At 43.0% G+C, this 17,422-nt stretch overlaps 1 protein-coding gene across 1 annotated transcript in view; it reads left to right on the top strand.

The window, feature by feature from the left end:
* ksr2 (kinase suppressor of ras 2) overlaps positions 1–16,670 on the top strand; it is a 330,233-nt gene extending 313,563 nt beyond the window's left edge. The window contains exons 18-20 of the mRNA XM_068005691.1: positions 10,787–10,918; positions 12,649–12,778; positions 15,081–16,670. Of these exons, the coding sequence (XP_067861792.1) occupies positions 10,787–10,918; positions 12,649–12,778; positions 15,081–15,242 (424 nt within the window). The 3' untranslated portion in view covers positions 15,243–16,670. The remainder of the gene's footprint in view (positions 1–10,786; positions 10,919–12,648; positions 12,779–15,080) is intronic.
* The last annotated feature ends 752 nt before the right edge of the window (positions 16,671–17,422 follow it).

Below are 17,422 nucleotides of genomic sequence, written 5' to 3'. Positions count from 1 at the left end.
CTGTGGCTGGCCTCCGACGGGTGCAGGGTGTAATCGATTGTACCCATACAGCAATACAAGCACCTCCACACGAGCCAGGACTGTTCATCAACAGGAAGGGCTATCACTCCATCAACACTCAGCTTATCTGTGACCACTGCAAAAGATTCCTTCACTTGTGCGCCAGATACCCTGGCAGCTGCCATGATTCCTTCATCCTCCGGGAGTCCAACGTCCCGCCCCTCTTCCACGCACCCAACACCCGCGAGGGCTGGCTCCTCGGGCACAAGGGATACCCTCTGCACACGTGGCTCATGACACCTCTGAGGAACCCCACCACCGAGCAACAGCGTTGATATAACGACAGCCACATCGTTACCAGGTCTACAATTGAGCATGCTATAGGGCTGCTCAAGATGCGCTTCAGGTGCCTTGATCATTCTGGGGGAGCGCTTCAATACGCGCCAGACAGAGTGGGATGCATTATAGTCGTCTTTTGTGCCCTGCACAATGCGCCACAACAGAGTGGGGGTGGCGCTGGAGGAGGCCCCATCCACATCTGCCACCCGTATTGAGGAGGAGGAGGAGGCCGAGGAGGAGGAGACCGAGGAGGAGGAGCAACCCATGGGGAGAACAGCGGCTCACCTGGCTGCTCGTGAGGCCAGGGAGTCACTGATATGCAAACGGTTCTCCTAACATCAGACAGTGTGAGCTGTCCAGTCCTCACCACCTGGACAGAGGAGCAGCCATTCCAGCCTCCTCCCCCACCCCCTGCACAAATAGTCGTGCAACTACACCTTCACCCACTGTAGAATGACCCAATGGGTGGCATCAAGTGTGGGTGTTCATGGTGAACCTCGTGAAAGGGACTTATTGCACAAGCCAGTCAAGAATGGGAAAGACGTGGCAGTAGTGGTGATAATAATAAGATTTATTGTGAGTGGAGAATAAATCAAATATAAATTAAAAACATGACAAAGCGTCAAACACCCTTGTGCATCCCCTTTGTGCTCACAAAACCTTTACCTTACGCTTCTGGCTACTCATACGTGGTTTTTCCCCTGTGGCTGCAGCAGAGGTAGTGGCAGGTTGCTCTTGTTCATGCCCTGACCGATTAGATGCTTTGGGCCGATGCCCTCTGGGTTTCGGTGCCCGTGAGGCCCCTCCAAAGACTGCTCTACCTGCACCTGTGCAGGGGCAGACTCGACCTCCTGGAGAGGAGGCAGCATTGCGGGTACTGGTTGAGAAGGGGGCCACGGGTGAGACGTGGAAGCGCTTTGAGTGGCGTCCCCACTTCCATGTCCCCTTTCGCCATCATCCCTGTCCTGGGCCAGGCCCACATCATTCCTACCACCCTGCCGGACGACAGTTTGGAGGACATGCATTAAGCCTTGTCAGGCCAGTGCTAGTGTATCTGCCTGCCTGTTTAAGGCGGCAGAAAGTTGCTCACCCTGAGTCCAAATGGCCGTTGTCAGGCCCTCAATGGCCTCATTGTTGAGCTCAACCTCAACTTACCTGCACTTACTCACCTCCCCAGTACTCGTCCTACCACTACCACTCAACCCAATCCTCATACAATGTCATGGCTCTGTCTCATACTCACCCTCTAATGCATCTCTTTCACGGTCAGCCTCACCCAAACCAATGCATTCAGCGGTTGGCCACTTCACCATCCCTCACGTCTCTCTACTTTCTCCCCTTATAGGAGAAGAGAGCCCAGAATGCACGGGAGTGGGCGAAGACCGGAGGGTGGCCGCAACATCGGGTCGTCCTCACGGACGCAGGGCAGGAGGCGCTGGAACTGAGCCGCACCCTCGAGTGCCTGTCCGTGGGGGACGCCGATGGAGGCTAGCCTTCCCTCCATCGCAGACATTTCCGCACTTACCCGCGACACTATCTCAGAAATGCCTTAACGTCCCTGTGACGGTATCTCAGAGATTCCCCACTGTACCTGTGCGACCATTCCACTCAGGCAGGAGTTGGACTCCTCCATCCTCTGCGCGATTGTGGAGAGTGCGCGTGGCACCTGTTCCAGCACCTCGCAAATGTGCTGCTGCCCCTCGATCATTCTCCTTTTAAAGGATGGCCGCCAGGGTTCAGCATCTGTGTCCAGCTGAGCAGAGCCTGGAGAAGAGTGCTCCCACCCGAAGCGGACTCTCCACATCTGCCCCTGCCACCAGTGTCTGCTCGTGCTCACGTGTGTGGTGACTCACCATGTGCAACCCCAACTAATGAGAACGGGGACCCACCGAGGTGTGTGTATCTGCGCTGGTGGATGGCTCGCTCAGATGTGACAGTGCCCCCTCAGAGGCCGGCAGGTCCTCTGACGAATCGCCCTCCACCGTCGCGGCAGTTGCTGAAGGCCCTGTAAGAGAACAGAAGGCAATATTAAGCATGTAGACAGATGTTGAGGTGCTGAAGATGGCAAGGCAAGTTAACATCATTTGCTATTGTGAGTGTTGAATGTTAAAGTTCTGTCACCAGCCGTTTGTCGGGTGGCAGTCTCGGCGTCCCCCACGGACAGGCACTCGAGGGTGCGGCTCAGTTCCAGCGCCTCCTGCCCTGCGTCCGTGAGGACGACCCGATGTTGCGGCCACCCTCCGGTCTTCGCCCACTCCCGTGCATTCTGGGCTCTCTTCTCCTATAAGGGGAGAAAGTAGAGAGACGTGAGGGATGGTGAAGTGGCCAACCGCTGAATGCATTGGTTTGGGTGAGGCTGACCGTGAAAGAGATGCATTAGAGGGTGAGTATGAGACAGAGCCATGACATTGTATGAGGATTGGGTTGAGTGGTAGTGGTGGGACGAGTACTGGGGAGGTGAGTAAGTGCAGGTAAGTTGAGGTTGAGCGTTGAGTGGGTGTGAGGAATGATGTGATAGAGTAGTGTTTGCAATGCAGAAGGAGTTGTGGGGTGGGGGCGGTGATGTGGAAGACGGAGTGTAGGAGAATGAGTAAGTGTACTCACTTTGGCTGACCTAGTTATGTCATTGAAGCGCTTCCTGCACTGGATCCAGCTGCGGGATACGTTGCTGCTGTGCTGCTGACCTCCTCTGCCACCTCTAGCTAGGCCTTCTTAGTGGCAGGGGCAGGCCACCTCCTCCCGTCCGCCGGGTAGACTATCTCTCTCCTCCTCCTCACCCCATCCAGTAACACCTGGAGTGAGGCATCATTAAACCTGGGAGCAGCCTTTCCCCTGGACTGCTCCATGCTGCTCTTTTGGTTGTTTGCTGCAGGAGCAGCATTGGAGGACTGCCCCTTTAAATAGGGCTCCTCCAGCTGACATCCTGTGATGCGGGTGCGCAGTCCGCCCACTGCGCAGGTTTCCAAGGGGAAACCCGGAAACCACGGTAAGTGGCCTCAATTTACCCGTGATCACGTGGGTAACGCAGCGATTTTACTGGGGCCTAAGTGTCAGCTTGACTCAACAGTAGCACTATCATCTCTGTCAGAAGGTTCTGGGATCAACAACAGCAACAACAACTTGCATTTATATGGTGCCTTTAACATAGTAAACCATCCCATGGCACTTCACAGGAGTGTTATCAGACAAAATCTGACACCAAGCCACATAAGGAGATATTAGGACAGGTGACCAAAAGCTTGGACAAAGAGGTATGTTTTAAGGAGCGACTTAAAGGAGGACGGAGAGGTACAGAGGCAGAGATATTTAGGGAGAGAATTCTTGAGCTTAGGGCTAGACAGTTGAAGGCACAGCCACCAATGGACGGGCGAAGGACATCAGGGTTGCACAAGAGGCCAGAACTGGAGTTCTCGGGGGATTATAGGGCTGGTGGAGGTTACAGAGATAGGGAGGGGCGCGGCCATGGAAGCATTTGAACACAAGGATAAGAATTTTAAATGTGAAGCATTGCTGGACCAGGAACCAATATAGGTCAGTGAGTACAGGGTCGATAGCTGAATGGGACTTGGTGCGAGTCAGAATTTGCGCAGTAGAGCTTTGGATGAGCTGAAGTTTATGGAGGGTGGAAGATGGGAGGCCAGCCAGAAGAGCATTGGAATAGTCAAGCCTGGAGGTAACAAAAGCATGGATAAGCCCCATTTCTGCATATATCTAAGCTTGAAATTCAGTGCAGTACTGAGGGAGCACTATATTGTCAAAGGTGTTGTCTTCTGGATGAGACATTACATCTACCCCGTCTACCCATTCAGATGGATGTAAAAGATCCCATGATAATTTTTTGAAGCAGAGCATTAAGTTCCTTCAGTATCCTTCATTCTTCACCTACCACCAGAAAAACATTTTACCTGGTCATTCGTCTCATTGCTGTTTATGGGACCTTGCTGTGTTCAAATTGGCTGCTTTGTTTGCCTATGCAACAACAGTAACTTCCCCTCAAAACCAATTCATTGGCTGTGAAATGCTTTGGGACATCCTGGGATCATGAAAAATGCTATGTAAATGTAGTCACTGTTGTAAAGTAGAAATCGCAGCAGCCAATTTGTGCATAGATAAATGACCAGATAATCTGTTTTAACGATGTTGGTTGAGTGATAAATATTGGCTACAACACCAGGGAGAACTCCCTGGCTCTGCTTCAAATAACATATTGTGATCTTTTACATTCACCTGAGAGAGCAGACTACAAGTTAACATCTCATCTGAAAACTAGCACCTCCAACAATGCAGCACTCGTCTAGATTTTGTGCTCAAGTCTCTGGATTGGGACTAGAACCCACAGCCTTCTGACTCAAAGGCAAGAGTACTACCACTGAGCCACAGCTGACATATAAGGAGAGTGAATGGTGAAAATTGCTCAGGGAGCCCTTTGGAGCTGTGATTTTTCTACTTGCAATCTTTTGAACCAATGCAAGTTGGACGGTTTCTTCCTTTATCAATGAAGTTGCAAATCTCAGCACTTGGTCACAATGGAAATGAAAGTAGAAATTAAATTACTAACTGATGTGGCTCCAGAAAAAATACTTTATTGGACTATGATGAGATTGCCTCAGACTGCTATTACTTTGAACTTTAGAAGCCTCTGTTACAATTACAACTCCTACTAATTTAATAGTTCAAAGATGGTTATTCCCAATGGGTGTACAGAAATTAATATATTTGACAACAGAGAGTTGGAAATATCAAAATTCCACCTTGCTAAATGGCAGGGGAATTGAATACAGTTTTAGAGAATTCCTGTTGTACTACCCGTTAGAACTTTGTAACTGAAGCTAGGACAAGCTGTCTAGAGGTGTCGATATCCTTGAGGAAATTTTGAAAAGACTGTCATTAAATGCAACTGCTTTTGTCTGGAGGCTACTGTCAACAAACTGGATAAATGATGAAACAACAACTTTAGCTTCATTGTCAAAGCATGGGACAGGTGGATCGGGTTATTAGAGATTTGAATCATATTCTGATTGAATTTGATGTACAACTTGACTTGGAAGTGTGACAAGAGAAAAAAAAAGCACTATATAAGTAACAATGCTGGGATTTCACCATCCAAGCAAAACCAAATTCAGTGAACTTCTGTTCAATTGTTTCTTTTAAAGAGCGAGAAATCCAAATTATTTTTAAGCAACGTATTGGTATGTTTGGAGTAAAGTGGAAACGTGGGGTTATACAGACCTCCACAAGTGATTAGTTCTTTGAACTTCAGGATCAAAGAGAATTTAGTTGTACTATTTGGTATTTTAAGACAGTTCTTTAGGATATGAACTGAAAGTCCCTTATTGACTCTAGCAGTGAAGAAGAATAAAGATGGACACTGTGTGAAAACCATTTTACCACATTGTTCCATCACTGATCGTTGCTTTGATGAGTGTCCGATGGTAATTGGCAATAATGTCATTATCGTAATACTGATAGTATCTTGTCTTAACTGTGGTGCATGACAATTAGATATAGACAAGTTCTGATGAAGGGTCCCACCCAAAACATTAACCTGTTTTTATTTTTCATAACACTACAGTCGGTAATAATTAATATTACAATAATTTGAATGCAGTCTCACCTGCTGTGTATTTCCGGCATTCACAATTTGTATTTTTTCACAGGCGAGTATTGTGTGTACAAACACAGCCAGACCTCATCAACCATTAGTTTGGACATCCTAAGGATTAGAATCCATTCAACTTTTGTAATCATTTCTGAGTGTGAACACATTCTATGTCTGGTTGAACTCAGTCGATTTGATAATCACTTGTGACTATGAACAAGTGTGTAAATGTGACTCTTCAAATATTGTAGTTTATATTCTATAAGAATCTAAATAAACATATAGCCTACTTCAGCAATGTATTTTGATGTGATGCTATAAAGGTTTGCATAGTGTTGCTGGTATGCTTGTTAAAAAAGATTATATATTTTGGACACTAATAGGTATCAACAGCAATAATATCTTTATTTGCGTAAAAATGTTCAACATTACAAAAAAAGACAAGAACACAAAAAAATTGCAATATGAAAAATCCTTCGGACACTAGGTCTCATCAAGCCCTAATGGATTACTTCTACCTTTTGACTGTTTCTTTGCAATCCATTTTGGTGCAGCACACCTTCTACCACTAAGCTGAGTAACCCAATCAATAAAGGTGATGGGGCTTTTTTTTTGGTCAACTGGATATCTTACATATGGAAACCCATCATTATGTATAAGAGTCTTTTTTTTTATTCGTTCACGGGATGTGGGCGTCGCTGGCGAGGCCAGCATTTATTGCCCATCCCTAATTGCCCTCGAGAAGGTGGTGGTGAGGCCATTTCAGAGGGCAATTAAGAATCAACCACATTGCTGTGGGTCTGGAGTCACATATAGGCCAGACCGGGTAAGGATGGCAGGTTTCCTTCCCTAAAGGACATTAGTGAACCAGATGGGTTTTTACGACAATCCGGTAGTTTCATGGCCATCATTACTGATACTAGTATTTTTAATTCCAGATTTTATTTTAATTAATTGAATTTAATTAATTAATTGAATTTAAATTCGCCAGCTGCCGTGGTAAGTCAGTAAGAACCAAAGCTTAGGGACCAAGTGTCACAGACCTCCTCGTGAACAGTTCTTTGTACTTCAGGATCAAAGAGTATTTAGTTGTACTACTTGATATTTTAAGCCAGTTCTTTAGGATAGGAACTGAAAGTCACTTATTGACTCTAGCAGTGAAGTAGAATAAAGATGGATACATTGTGAAAATCATTTTACCAGATTGTTCCATCACTGATCATTGCTCTGATGAGTGTCAGATAGCAATTGGCAATAATGTCATTACGTAACGCTTATGGTATCTTATCTTAACTATGGGGCATGATAATTAGAAATAGACAAGTTCTGATGAAGTCTCCCACCCAAAACATTAACCTGTTTTTATTTTTCATAAGAGCAGTACTGCTGCATCTAATTACCTAAAACTATCCAGCCTACCCCCACAGAGCACTGGCAAGCTTCCTGCTGTTTGTCCAGTCAGGCCCACCCTGCCACTTGGGGCATTTGCCTGCAGGTTTATCTGGAGCTGAGTGGGGAGAATCCTAGACCCCAGTGACAGGTCTATCCCTCCAGAAACTAAGAAGTCAGGCTGGCTGGTCAATTATCAGTATTGCAGGCCTGCCTGGCTGAGGCATTTGATTACCAACTGCCATAGATGATTGACTTGGTTCTGATCTTCCATTGCCAGCTGGGTCATCTTGGATCAATCTCGATCCCAAAGGAACCCTGCTTACCTCCTCAGCATGGCCACTGTTTGGTTATTAGACAACTGACAAGTGTTAGTTTGAGCCCGCACTTAGCAGATTGCAGACATTAGGAGCTCTCCACGAGCAGCATGGCAAGCAGTACAACTCACCATAAAATGTGTGGGTGTATGGCCACCATCGTCCTGGACATACACTGCACCCCATTGAACAGTGGTGTTGACTACTTCACGCACAAGAAACTTCAGCTTCAAAGCTGATAAGGCTCCTACGTATTAGCACAAGGATGGGACAAGCCACATTTCTGTTATATGATCAAACAACAACATCAACAATTTGCACTTTTAAAGCGCATTTGATGTAGTAAAACGTCCCAAGGCACTTCACAGGAGGGTTAACAAAAAAAATTTGACACCAAGCCACATTAGGCTATATTAGGACAGGTGAGTTAGGCTTTAAGGAGTGTCTTAAAGGTGGGACAGTGTAATGCACAGTGGACACTGCCTTGAATTTTGACTTTTCAGTTAGTGCAGGTTCTTTCCATTTTGATCCCTTTATATCTTCCCCCAATCATAGCAGTATTCATTTGATGCCAGCAAATAGACGTCAACCACAGAAAAGAAAAACTTATCTGCTGTTATGTTACTTTAACTTCAAGACTGCGCATTAATGCTTTGATGTTAGTCAACTGCAGAAGGCAATATAACAAATGCTGTATTGCCAGGTAACCACACACCATCAAACTAATCAACGGGACGGTCTATGCCATAAAGTCCTGTACGAGTGCCATCAGTGCCCATTACATGATCCAATAACAAGGGGCCATAATTCAATAATCAGCAGTTAATCAGATTTTCTTGTGCCTAAAAATTTTCAAACTAGTTCCCAAGAGATCTACCTGTCTACCTACAGGTTCTGTTAATTTGACTTCTAGATACAGTTTCAATATTGAGCAATAATAAGATCCATGTATCATAACAGGTACAGCACAGGAGGAGGCCATTTGGTCCATCGTGCCTGTGCCAGCTCTTTGAACGAGTTATCCAATTAGTCGATTCCCCTGCTCTTTCCCTATAGCATTGTAAATTTTTTCCCTTCAAGTATTTATCCAATTCCCTTTTGAAAGTTACTGTTGAATCTGCTTCCACCACCCTTTCAGGCAGTACATTCCAGACCATTACAACTCACTGCGTAAAAAAATGTTTCCTCATGTCGTCTCTGGCTCTTTTGCCGATCACCTTAAATCTGTGTCCTCTGGTTACCGTCCCGTCTGCCATTGGAAACAGTTTCTCCTTATTTATTCTGTCAAAATCATTCATAATTTTAAACATCTCTATCAAATCTCCCCTTAACCTTCTCTGTTCTAAGGAGAACAATTCCAGCAACTCCAGTTTCTCTACATAACTAAAGTCCCTCATCCCTAGTACCATTCTAGTAAATCTCTTCTGCACCCTCTCTAAAGCCTTGCATCCTTCCTAAAGGGTGGTGCCAAGAACTGAACACAGTACTCCTGCTGAGGCCAAACCAGTGTTTTATAAAGGTTTAGCATAACTTGCTTTTGTACTCTATGCCTCTATTAATAAAACCCAGGATCCCATATGGTTTTTTAACAGCCTTCTCAACTTGTCCTGCCACCTTCAAAGATTTGTGTATCTGTACTCCCAGGTGTCTCTGTTCCTGCACCCCCTTTAAAATTGTACCATTTAGTTTATATTGCCTCTCCTTATTCTTCCTACCAAAATGCATCACTTCACACTTCTCTGCATTAAATTTCATCTGCCATGTGTCTGCCCATTTCACCAGTCTATCTATGTCCTCCTGAAGTTTGTTACTATCCTCCACATTGTTTACTACATTTCCGAGTTTAGTGTCATCTGCAAACTTTGAAATTATGCCCTCTATACCCAAATCCAGGTCATTAATATAAGTCAAGAAGAGCAGTGGTCCTAATACTGACCACTGGGGAACATCACTGCATACTTCCCTCTAGTCTGAAAAACAGTCGTTCACCACTACTCCCTGCTTTCTGTCTCCTAGCCAATTTTGTATCCATGCTGCCACTATCCCTTTAATCCCATGGGCTTTAATTTTGCTAACAAATCTATTATGTGGTACTTTATCAAATGCCTTTTGAAAGTTCATATGCACAAGATCAACCGCACTACCCTCAAGAACCCATCCTGTTATGTCAACAAAGAACTCAATCAAGTTAGTCAAACACGATTTGCCTTTAACAAATCCATGCTAACGTTTATTTATTTGCCCATACTTTTCCAAGTGCCAATTTAATTTTGTCCCGGATTATTGTCTTTAAAAGTTTCCCCACCACTGACGTTAGGCTGACTGGCCTGTAATTGCCGGGTTTATCCCTCTCCCCTTTTTTGAACAGGGGTATAACATTTGCAATCCTCCAGTCCTCCAGCACCATCCCCATATCTAAGGAGGTTTGGAAGATTGTGGCCAGAGCTTCCGCAATTTCCACTCTTACCTTCCTCAGTAACCTAGGATGCATCCCATCTGGACCAGGTGACTTTTCCACTTTGAGTACTGCCAGTCTTTTAAGTATCTCCTCTTTATCTATTTTTATCCTATCCAATATCGCTACTACCTCCTCCTTTACTGCTACAATGGCAGCATTCTCTTCTCTAGTGAAGACAGATGCGAAGTATTCATTTAGTGCATCAGCCATGCCCTCTGCCTCCATAAGAAGATCTCCTTTTTGTCCCTAATAGATCCCATGCTTCCTTTGACTACCCTTTTACTATGTTTATAAAACATATGTATGTTTATAAAAGGCTTTTGGGTTCCCTTTTATGTTAGCTGCTTATCTATTCTCATATTCTCTCTTTGCCCTTCTTATTCCCTTTTTTAGATCTCCTCTGTACTTTCTGTATTCAGCCTGGTTTTCTACTGTGTTATGAACCTTACATTCATCATAAGCCTTTTTTTTCTGTTTCATTTTAATCTCTTTATCTTTAGTCATCCAGGAAGTTTTAGCTTTGGATGCCTTTCCTTTCCCCCTCGTAGGGATGTGTCTACTCTGTACCCAAACCAACTCTTCCTTGAAGGCCTCCCATTGTTCAATTACTATTTTGCCAACCAATTTTTGATTCTTTCCCCCCGACACTAATTGTATGAATTTTTCATGTGTTTTATTCTCTAGGAGAGAGAGTGAAATGAGGATCCCAAACGGTTGGCTGTGTCATCTGGCTCCTGAAATCATTCAACAACTCTCTCCCTCTACAGATGAAGACAAACTCCCATTCTCCAAGCAATCAGATGTATTTGCATTTGGGTAAGTTCACTGCCTGGTGTCTGGTTTGAAAAAAAAATTAATAAATAGACCAGTGCATAGTTGCTACAAAACATTGAGATATGGGGGTAGATTATGAACGTGCTACCCGAGTATAAAACTGGCATTGCAGATCAGCCGCCTGTTATAGAAACCATCTGATTTTCATTTCCGTTGATTATAATTTTCTGTAATGAGCAGGGAAGACAAAAATTGCCTCCATAGTTTCCTTTCAAGGAAAGTAACGTAAATCAGGAAAAACAACGATTCAAATATTTGTGAAACATAACGGATCTCATATTCAACAGAAGATAAATTTATCTTAAACCTTTTGCATTCATTCATCTACAAGGTTTGGCTGCCATCATTGACTGCCCCAGGTATCACAGCAACAAATGCAAGTGTTCCTCTTTAACAGCCAATAGAATTTCTGTTAAACTTTGTGACATGACCTTTGGTGATTATGTAATAATGTTGTTATAAAAGTAACTAAGTAAGGAGCAACCAGAACCTAGTGCTGTATGCAGAGCATAATTATTTTTATAACAGGTTATTTTTTAAGAGATTGGATGAGAGGATTGATTGCTATTTTGATGAGGTTGTATGTAATACATTAAAATGAAACTCTTGATTCATTGCCCATCTAGTACTTACTATATAGAGTTTGTAAAAATTGCTGAAAGTTTTTCCCCTACCCTAATACTCTAAACACCAAAAATCTTAATGAATGCATAGAACAAAGGAATTACAGTATGTTACAGTGTGTTAATGGCACAGATTAGGCACCACTGTAGGTTTCACTTTAGATATCACCACTCTGGAGATGTGTGTAAACTCAGGTGTTATCTTCCAGAATATAAATGTAATAAAAAGTATTACAGTGCCAAGCGATCTGTTCCACTAGCATATGTTCTGTTCATACTGGCTGCAGATAGTGTTCAGTGCAAGAAATTGGGGAAGGGGAGAAATTAGAGTGAGTTTTGCCCTCTTAAAAAAAATCTTTTATATGACAAATGATTAATCTATATAAAATGCAAAGAGTATATTAGTATATATTAATATGATTAAATGTACTAGCTATCATATGGATTGTCTATTCCATGCTTTGCCTTTATGTTGATTTTCTATTAATAATGTGATCGGAATTTTATATTTTGAGTTTCAGTTAAAATCTTTTATTTTTATAAACCAAAAATCTACTGAAAAATTCCTGTTATGTTTTCCATGGTTGGATTCCAAGTTATTGAACTAATGAAATAGTCAATAAAACACGACACAGTAAAATTGATCACCAAAATGTATAAAGTATTAAAATGCTGGAAATTACAGTAGAAATGAAAATGATAGAATTGTGATTCCCTCTTGTTTTCCTTTTAAATTCCAACAAATTTAAATCATAGAATATATTTTATTAGCAACTGTCTTAAACATATAAACCATTCATTGCATAGTCAGAGAAGTTTTAGATGTTGCAAGTGAATTGTTGCACCAGGGTTTTAATTTTGTCTTTCTCCTTTCTCCTGCTGCAGCCTATTACAGAGCTGCAAGTAGAGATTTTGGAGGTTTCATTTCCTACCCAGTGACAATAAGTGAAGTGCAATCAAGCCATTGTTCTTGTGAAACATTTTTGTGCGCAGTTTACTACTTCAAACCTGTTGCAATTCTACATCTGTACAGACGTTTTGAAAACACAGTACTGTTGGATTAAATACATTTATTAAATTTTATGACAGAACCATATGGTACGAGTTACATGCACGTGAGTGGCCTTTCAAGAACCAGCCAACAGATGCGATAATATGGCAAGCCGGGCGAGGCATGAAGCCGAGTCTAAGTCAAATTGGCGTGGGAAAGGAAATTTCGGTATGTAGAAACTACAGAACCATTGGTTATCTAAAATTATTCAGTAAACTTAAAGTACTACCAAACAATTTTGCAACATACCTCCAGTTTACTTGTAATTAGACAATTTTCCTTTATAAACTGGCACTGATACATGAATAGACTATGCTGCCAGTGGTAAGACATGGACTTTTCCTCTCCATTTTCTCCACATGGTGAATTTCTAATCTCAGCCAGGCTATCTTGGAGAGGTGCTAAATAGACCTCTACTCTTCAGTTCTCTGACTGGTTGATTCAGAACTGCATCAGCCAAGCCTTGAAATAGGTCACCTATCTACCCACTTGGGTTATGGTGAGGGAACCTAAAAAAAGGAGAAAAAGATTAAAAATATGTAGGCAAGGGTGCAAAACAATCTGCAGTACAACTTTCTATTTAATGACTATTGTTCCTTGTAATTTATATTTGAAAATAATACTTTCATTTTCTAATTGATCTAATTGATCATATAAAAAGCCGTTGTAGAATAAAACACATGGGGCTCAATTTTCAAATGGAGCCGGGAAGGGGGCGGAAAGTCAATTTGAGGTTGGGAAACTCATTAGTAAGGGTTTTCCGGACGTCCTTACGATTTTGACGTAAGGACGTCTTCTATTTTTTTTGTTGGTTTCCCGCCCGACTGACCGGCTGATTGTCAGGCTGGTCGCAGTCGGACGGGAGACCAGCCTGGGAGAGGACGTCTGCAGGTAAGTCTTTGTTTGCATGGATGGGAGGGGGGGGCACAGGTGGGCAAGGGGCTTGGATGGGCATGGGGGTAGCGAGTCATGGGGAATCAGTCACGGGGTGGGGGGGGGGAATCCAGGATCACCGCGAGGGTCCGCGATCGTTGAGGGTCGGGGGATCGGGGTCGGATGATCGGGATTGGTGCATCAGGGTCGGAGGTCAGAGGATCAGGGTCGGGGGTCCCCGATCGGGGCGGGTCCACGATTGGGGTGGGGGGGAGGTCAGTGCAGGTCGGCTAGTTGGGCCTGGGGTAAGCACTCCTGCTCCTCCGGACCCACAAGCTGTGCCTTTCTAGGCACTTACCTGCAGTCTCGGGCCTCCTCGCCTCCTTTCACGAAGCGTAAAACAGAAGACCCGGGTATCCCTGCCCCTCCGGGGTTGAAATAAGGAATTAGTTAAAAATGGAGGCCTGAAGCCTCCTTGAAAGGCTTTAAGGCCCAACCTGCCTCCTGGGAGCGGGTTGGCCGCCCGCCACTCATCCCGCTCCCGTGAAAACCAGAAATGGGTGGATTGGGGGAGGGTCTGAAATGGTGGCAATTTTCAATGCCCCCCCCCGCCCCAACCCCCAAAGTTTTTTACTTTTAAAATCGAGCCCATGGGTACTAAACCAGATACATTTAAAGAGTACAGTCAGTGTACACACCTGTATTAGTACTATCATTCATTGTATTCCCTGTGATCCTATTATATCCCTATATCAGGTTGATGGTAACACTCTCTTTCTAGCACCCGTGGCTTTTTTTTTGTTTGTGCCGGGTTGATGATTAATACAGTCAATGCTATTCATGTGAAATGCTTAAATTGAACTTGCACACTGTAAAAATGATGCAGCTTGACCCCAAGTTTACTCCTTCCTCTCCCCCATTACAACTTTCCATCTCACTCCTCTTTTCCATGCACATATATGACTTGAACCTGTCAAGAAGCCCAACAGTTCCAACCACATTTACTTGAAATGTGCACTTTCTCCTGATCTTCATGGCTGTCTTGCTAAGTCTGTGTCCTTGAGAACTGTATTGATGAACTTTCTCACCTTTAATTCTTTTGGTATGGCTTACCATTATCATATTAGCTTTTTCACCAATATTGGCCTTTCTCGGGGAAGGGGCATAGGAACATCAAACAGTATAGCTCCCTTAATGCAGTTTCAGTTTTGTACAACTTGTTAAGTATAGTAACAAATATTTCACTGATTCCAATAGTTGATAATGATTTTATTACATTTGTACTATTTAACAACATATCTTTATTTTAGTAGTGCTATTTATAAATACAGTTGATTATATAATGCTGAACCTCCGACAATATAATTTTTGTAGTGATGATAAAAGATCTGTATCTCTCACTTGTGCTCTACAAATCTTTTGAGTTTCTCTTGTGCAGCCAGTTTAGCTACGTTCCTTCTTCAAAACCTGTTATGGGATGTGTTAGCTTTTGATCTATGAGCAGGTGAAATTAAATTTTAAAAACATGGTACAGTGATTCATACTTTAGCATTCATTTTTTTAAAATCTCAGTGCAGCTGTTTCTCATTGATTTCAGGATATCCTGCTTTTCTGCTGGACCTATGAGCAGGAAGAGCGTCCCAGTTTCTCGAAGATTGTGGAGCTGCTTGAGAAACTGCCCAAGCGAAACCGTCGCCTCTCCCACCCTGGACATTTCTGGAAGTCAGCTGAGTACGTTTCCCTTAGCTCCAACGTGTGAAAGTCCAGATACACATTGTTGGATTTCGGATACAGTCTTGCATTTCATGCATTACCGTTGGGTTAGCGATTTGCTTTAGTGTTTCAAACGATTGGTGGACAAATCAGATCAATCATCCAAGAATGCACAAGTTGAGAATCATAAACTGAAACTCCAAGTGAGTGTTTTGCCAGCCTCAGTCATAACCGAATAAAATCCGCAGCAGTAGCAGGCACAATTTAGCACGCTCTTTTGGCAGCCACAGCCCCAAGTGCCAGAGATGAAGAGTGCGGAGCATGGAAATATCACTTGGTTTGGTTGATGGGATTCTTCTAACTTTGAGTTCTGTACCTAGGCAGGCACAGGAGTCACACTTGGAGAAAAGACCAATTGAGTTCAAAACAAAAATCCTCATGAATAAATTGAGTGACATGGTTGCCAAAAACAAAGACTTGCATGATCCTGTGCCTGCTTTGTGTCGATCCGCAAATGAGGAAAGTTCCAACCGCTCAGATGGTCCCTCAAAATGGGTAGAGCGTAACTAGGAGAAGTGGTCTAATTCACATGCTGTGGAAACCTGATAAGACCACATCACTGGGACAGGATGATGTTGTGACTCAAAGCAATATGTGATCCATTATGACTATTGTCCTCTATTGTATCACGGTGACTGTGGATGAGATAGGACCTTTAAGAGGTGCGATATAAAGTGATTTATATCAATAATGTGATCTTACCAGGTTTTGATGGTATATGCAATCCTAACAATAGAAAATAACTACAAACTGCACATTGTGCTCCTTAATTGGTCAGTAATGGTATGTATATTCAATCCTGTTATACATGGGTTTGGTACCAAGGCAGGAGATGCAAATGGTCACTATAGGTCCTGAACATGGGCCCAATTGAGGCAAGCTAGATGGGCTGTATGGACTTTTCTCATTCCTACCCTTTTAATGAGCTTATGTTCTTATCAGCAACTTTTGTGTCCATTCTGTAATAGGATTCTGCTGTGTTGAACCTTTATTTCGCCAATCTCTGGAAGAGAAACTATAAAAGAACAGCTGATTTTAGTCAATAATATCTTCCTCCACATTCTTTCATTGCCCGATTGACTACATGTTCATGCCCCATCCTCTGCTGCGCCCCCTGGCAACTTTTGTCCCATCTGGTACTGCATGCCCTCACTGCCACCTGATTGTGCCAACTGCTGCCCTAAAGTCAGCAATTTTTTTTATGTCAATTTTTTTTTAATGTACATAAGTACATAACCTTTTCATAAAACTCAGTCAATACTTTAACGATAAATCTCTGCCATAGATACTTTGGTTCTGTAATTTCTTGTGATGATTCATTCAGTATACCAGCAAAATCACATTGTCGTGCTATGTGACATTTCAGAGGCACTAAGTTTTTTTTATTTCTGAGGTATTTTTATGTACTTTTCCTACGTGTTTAACTTTATTAAAGCATCTTAGTGTTTGGATGGTTATTTTTTGCGGTTTAATGGATTTGTTTCTTTTGATAATTGAAATTTGACTCTCGAAATAATTGATACCAGTACTGTCAAGCATGGTCACATGACGAAGCTCACTATAGTTCCATCAAAACAAAAACTAGTATTGTACTAGTGTTATTATCTAGCTCTGAGGGGGCGCACTGCAATTTTTACAATTCTTTTCCACTATAGGGCTGAATTTCTGATGCTTATTACCTGTGAAGCTCCTGCTGATAAAGGAAGAACTTGCATTTATATCGCACCATGCCGTGTCTGGATATCCCAAAGTACTTTATGATCAATGGCAAATGAATTTCAATATTGATAAGTGTGAGGTGATGCATTTTGGTAGGAAGAATAAGGAGGCCACATGCAGCTTGATTAATAAGAGTCTAAACGGGGTAGAAGAGCAAAGGAATCTAGGAGTACAGATACACAGATCACTAAAAGTAGCAAAGCAGTTTAATAAGGCCATAAAAAAGGCAAACCAAGCACTGAAGTTCATTTCTAGAGGGATAGAATTGAAAAGCAGAGAAGTTATATTGAATTTTATAGACTTTGGTTAGACCACACTTGGAGTACTGTGCACAGTTCTGGTCTCCATATTATAAAAGGCATTGGAGAAGGTGCAAAAAAGATTCACAAGGATGATACCAGAACTGAGAGGGTATACTTACCAGGAAAGGTTGAACAGGCTTTTCTC

Source organism: Heptranchias perlo, chromosome 25 (assembly GCF_035084215.1).
Source record: "Heptranchias perlo isolate sHepPer1 chromosome 25, sHepPer1.hap1, whole genome shotgun sequence".
NCBI classification, from domain to species: Eukaryota; Metazoa; Chordata; class Chondrichthyes; order Hexanchiformes; family Hexanchidae; genus Heptranchias; species Heptranchias perlo.
Note: the sequence above shows the minus strand (reverse complement) of the source record. Positions and strands in the feature narration are given on the sequence as shown.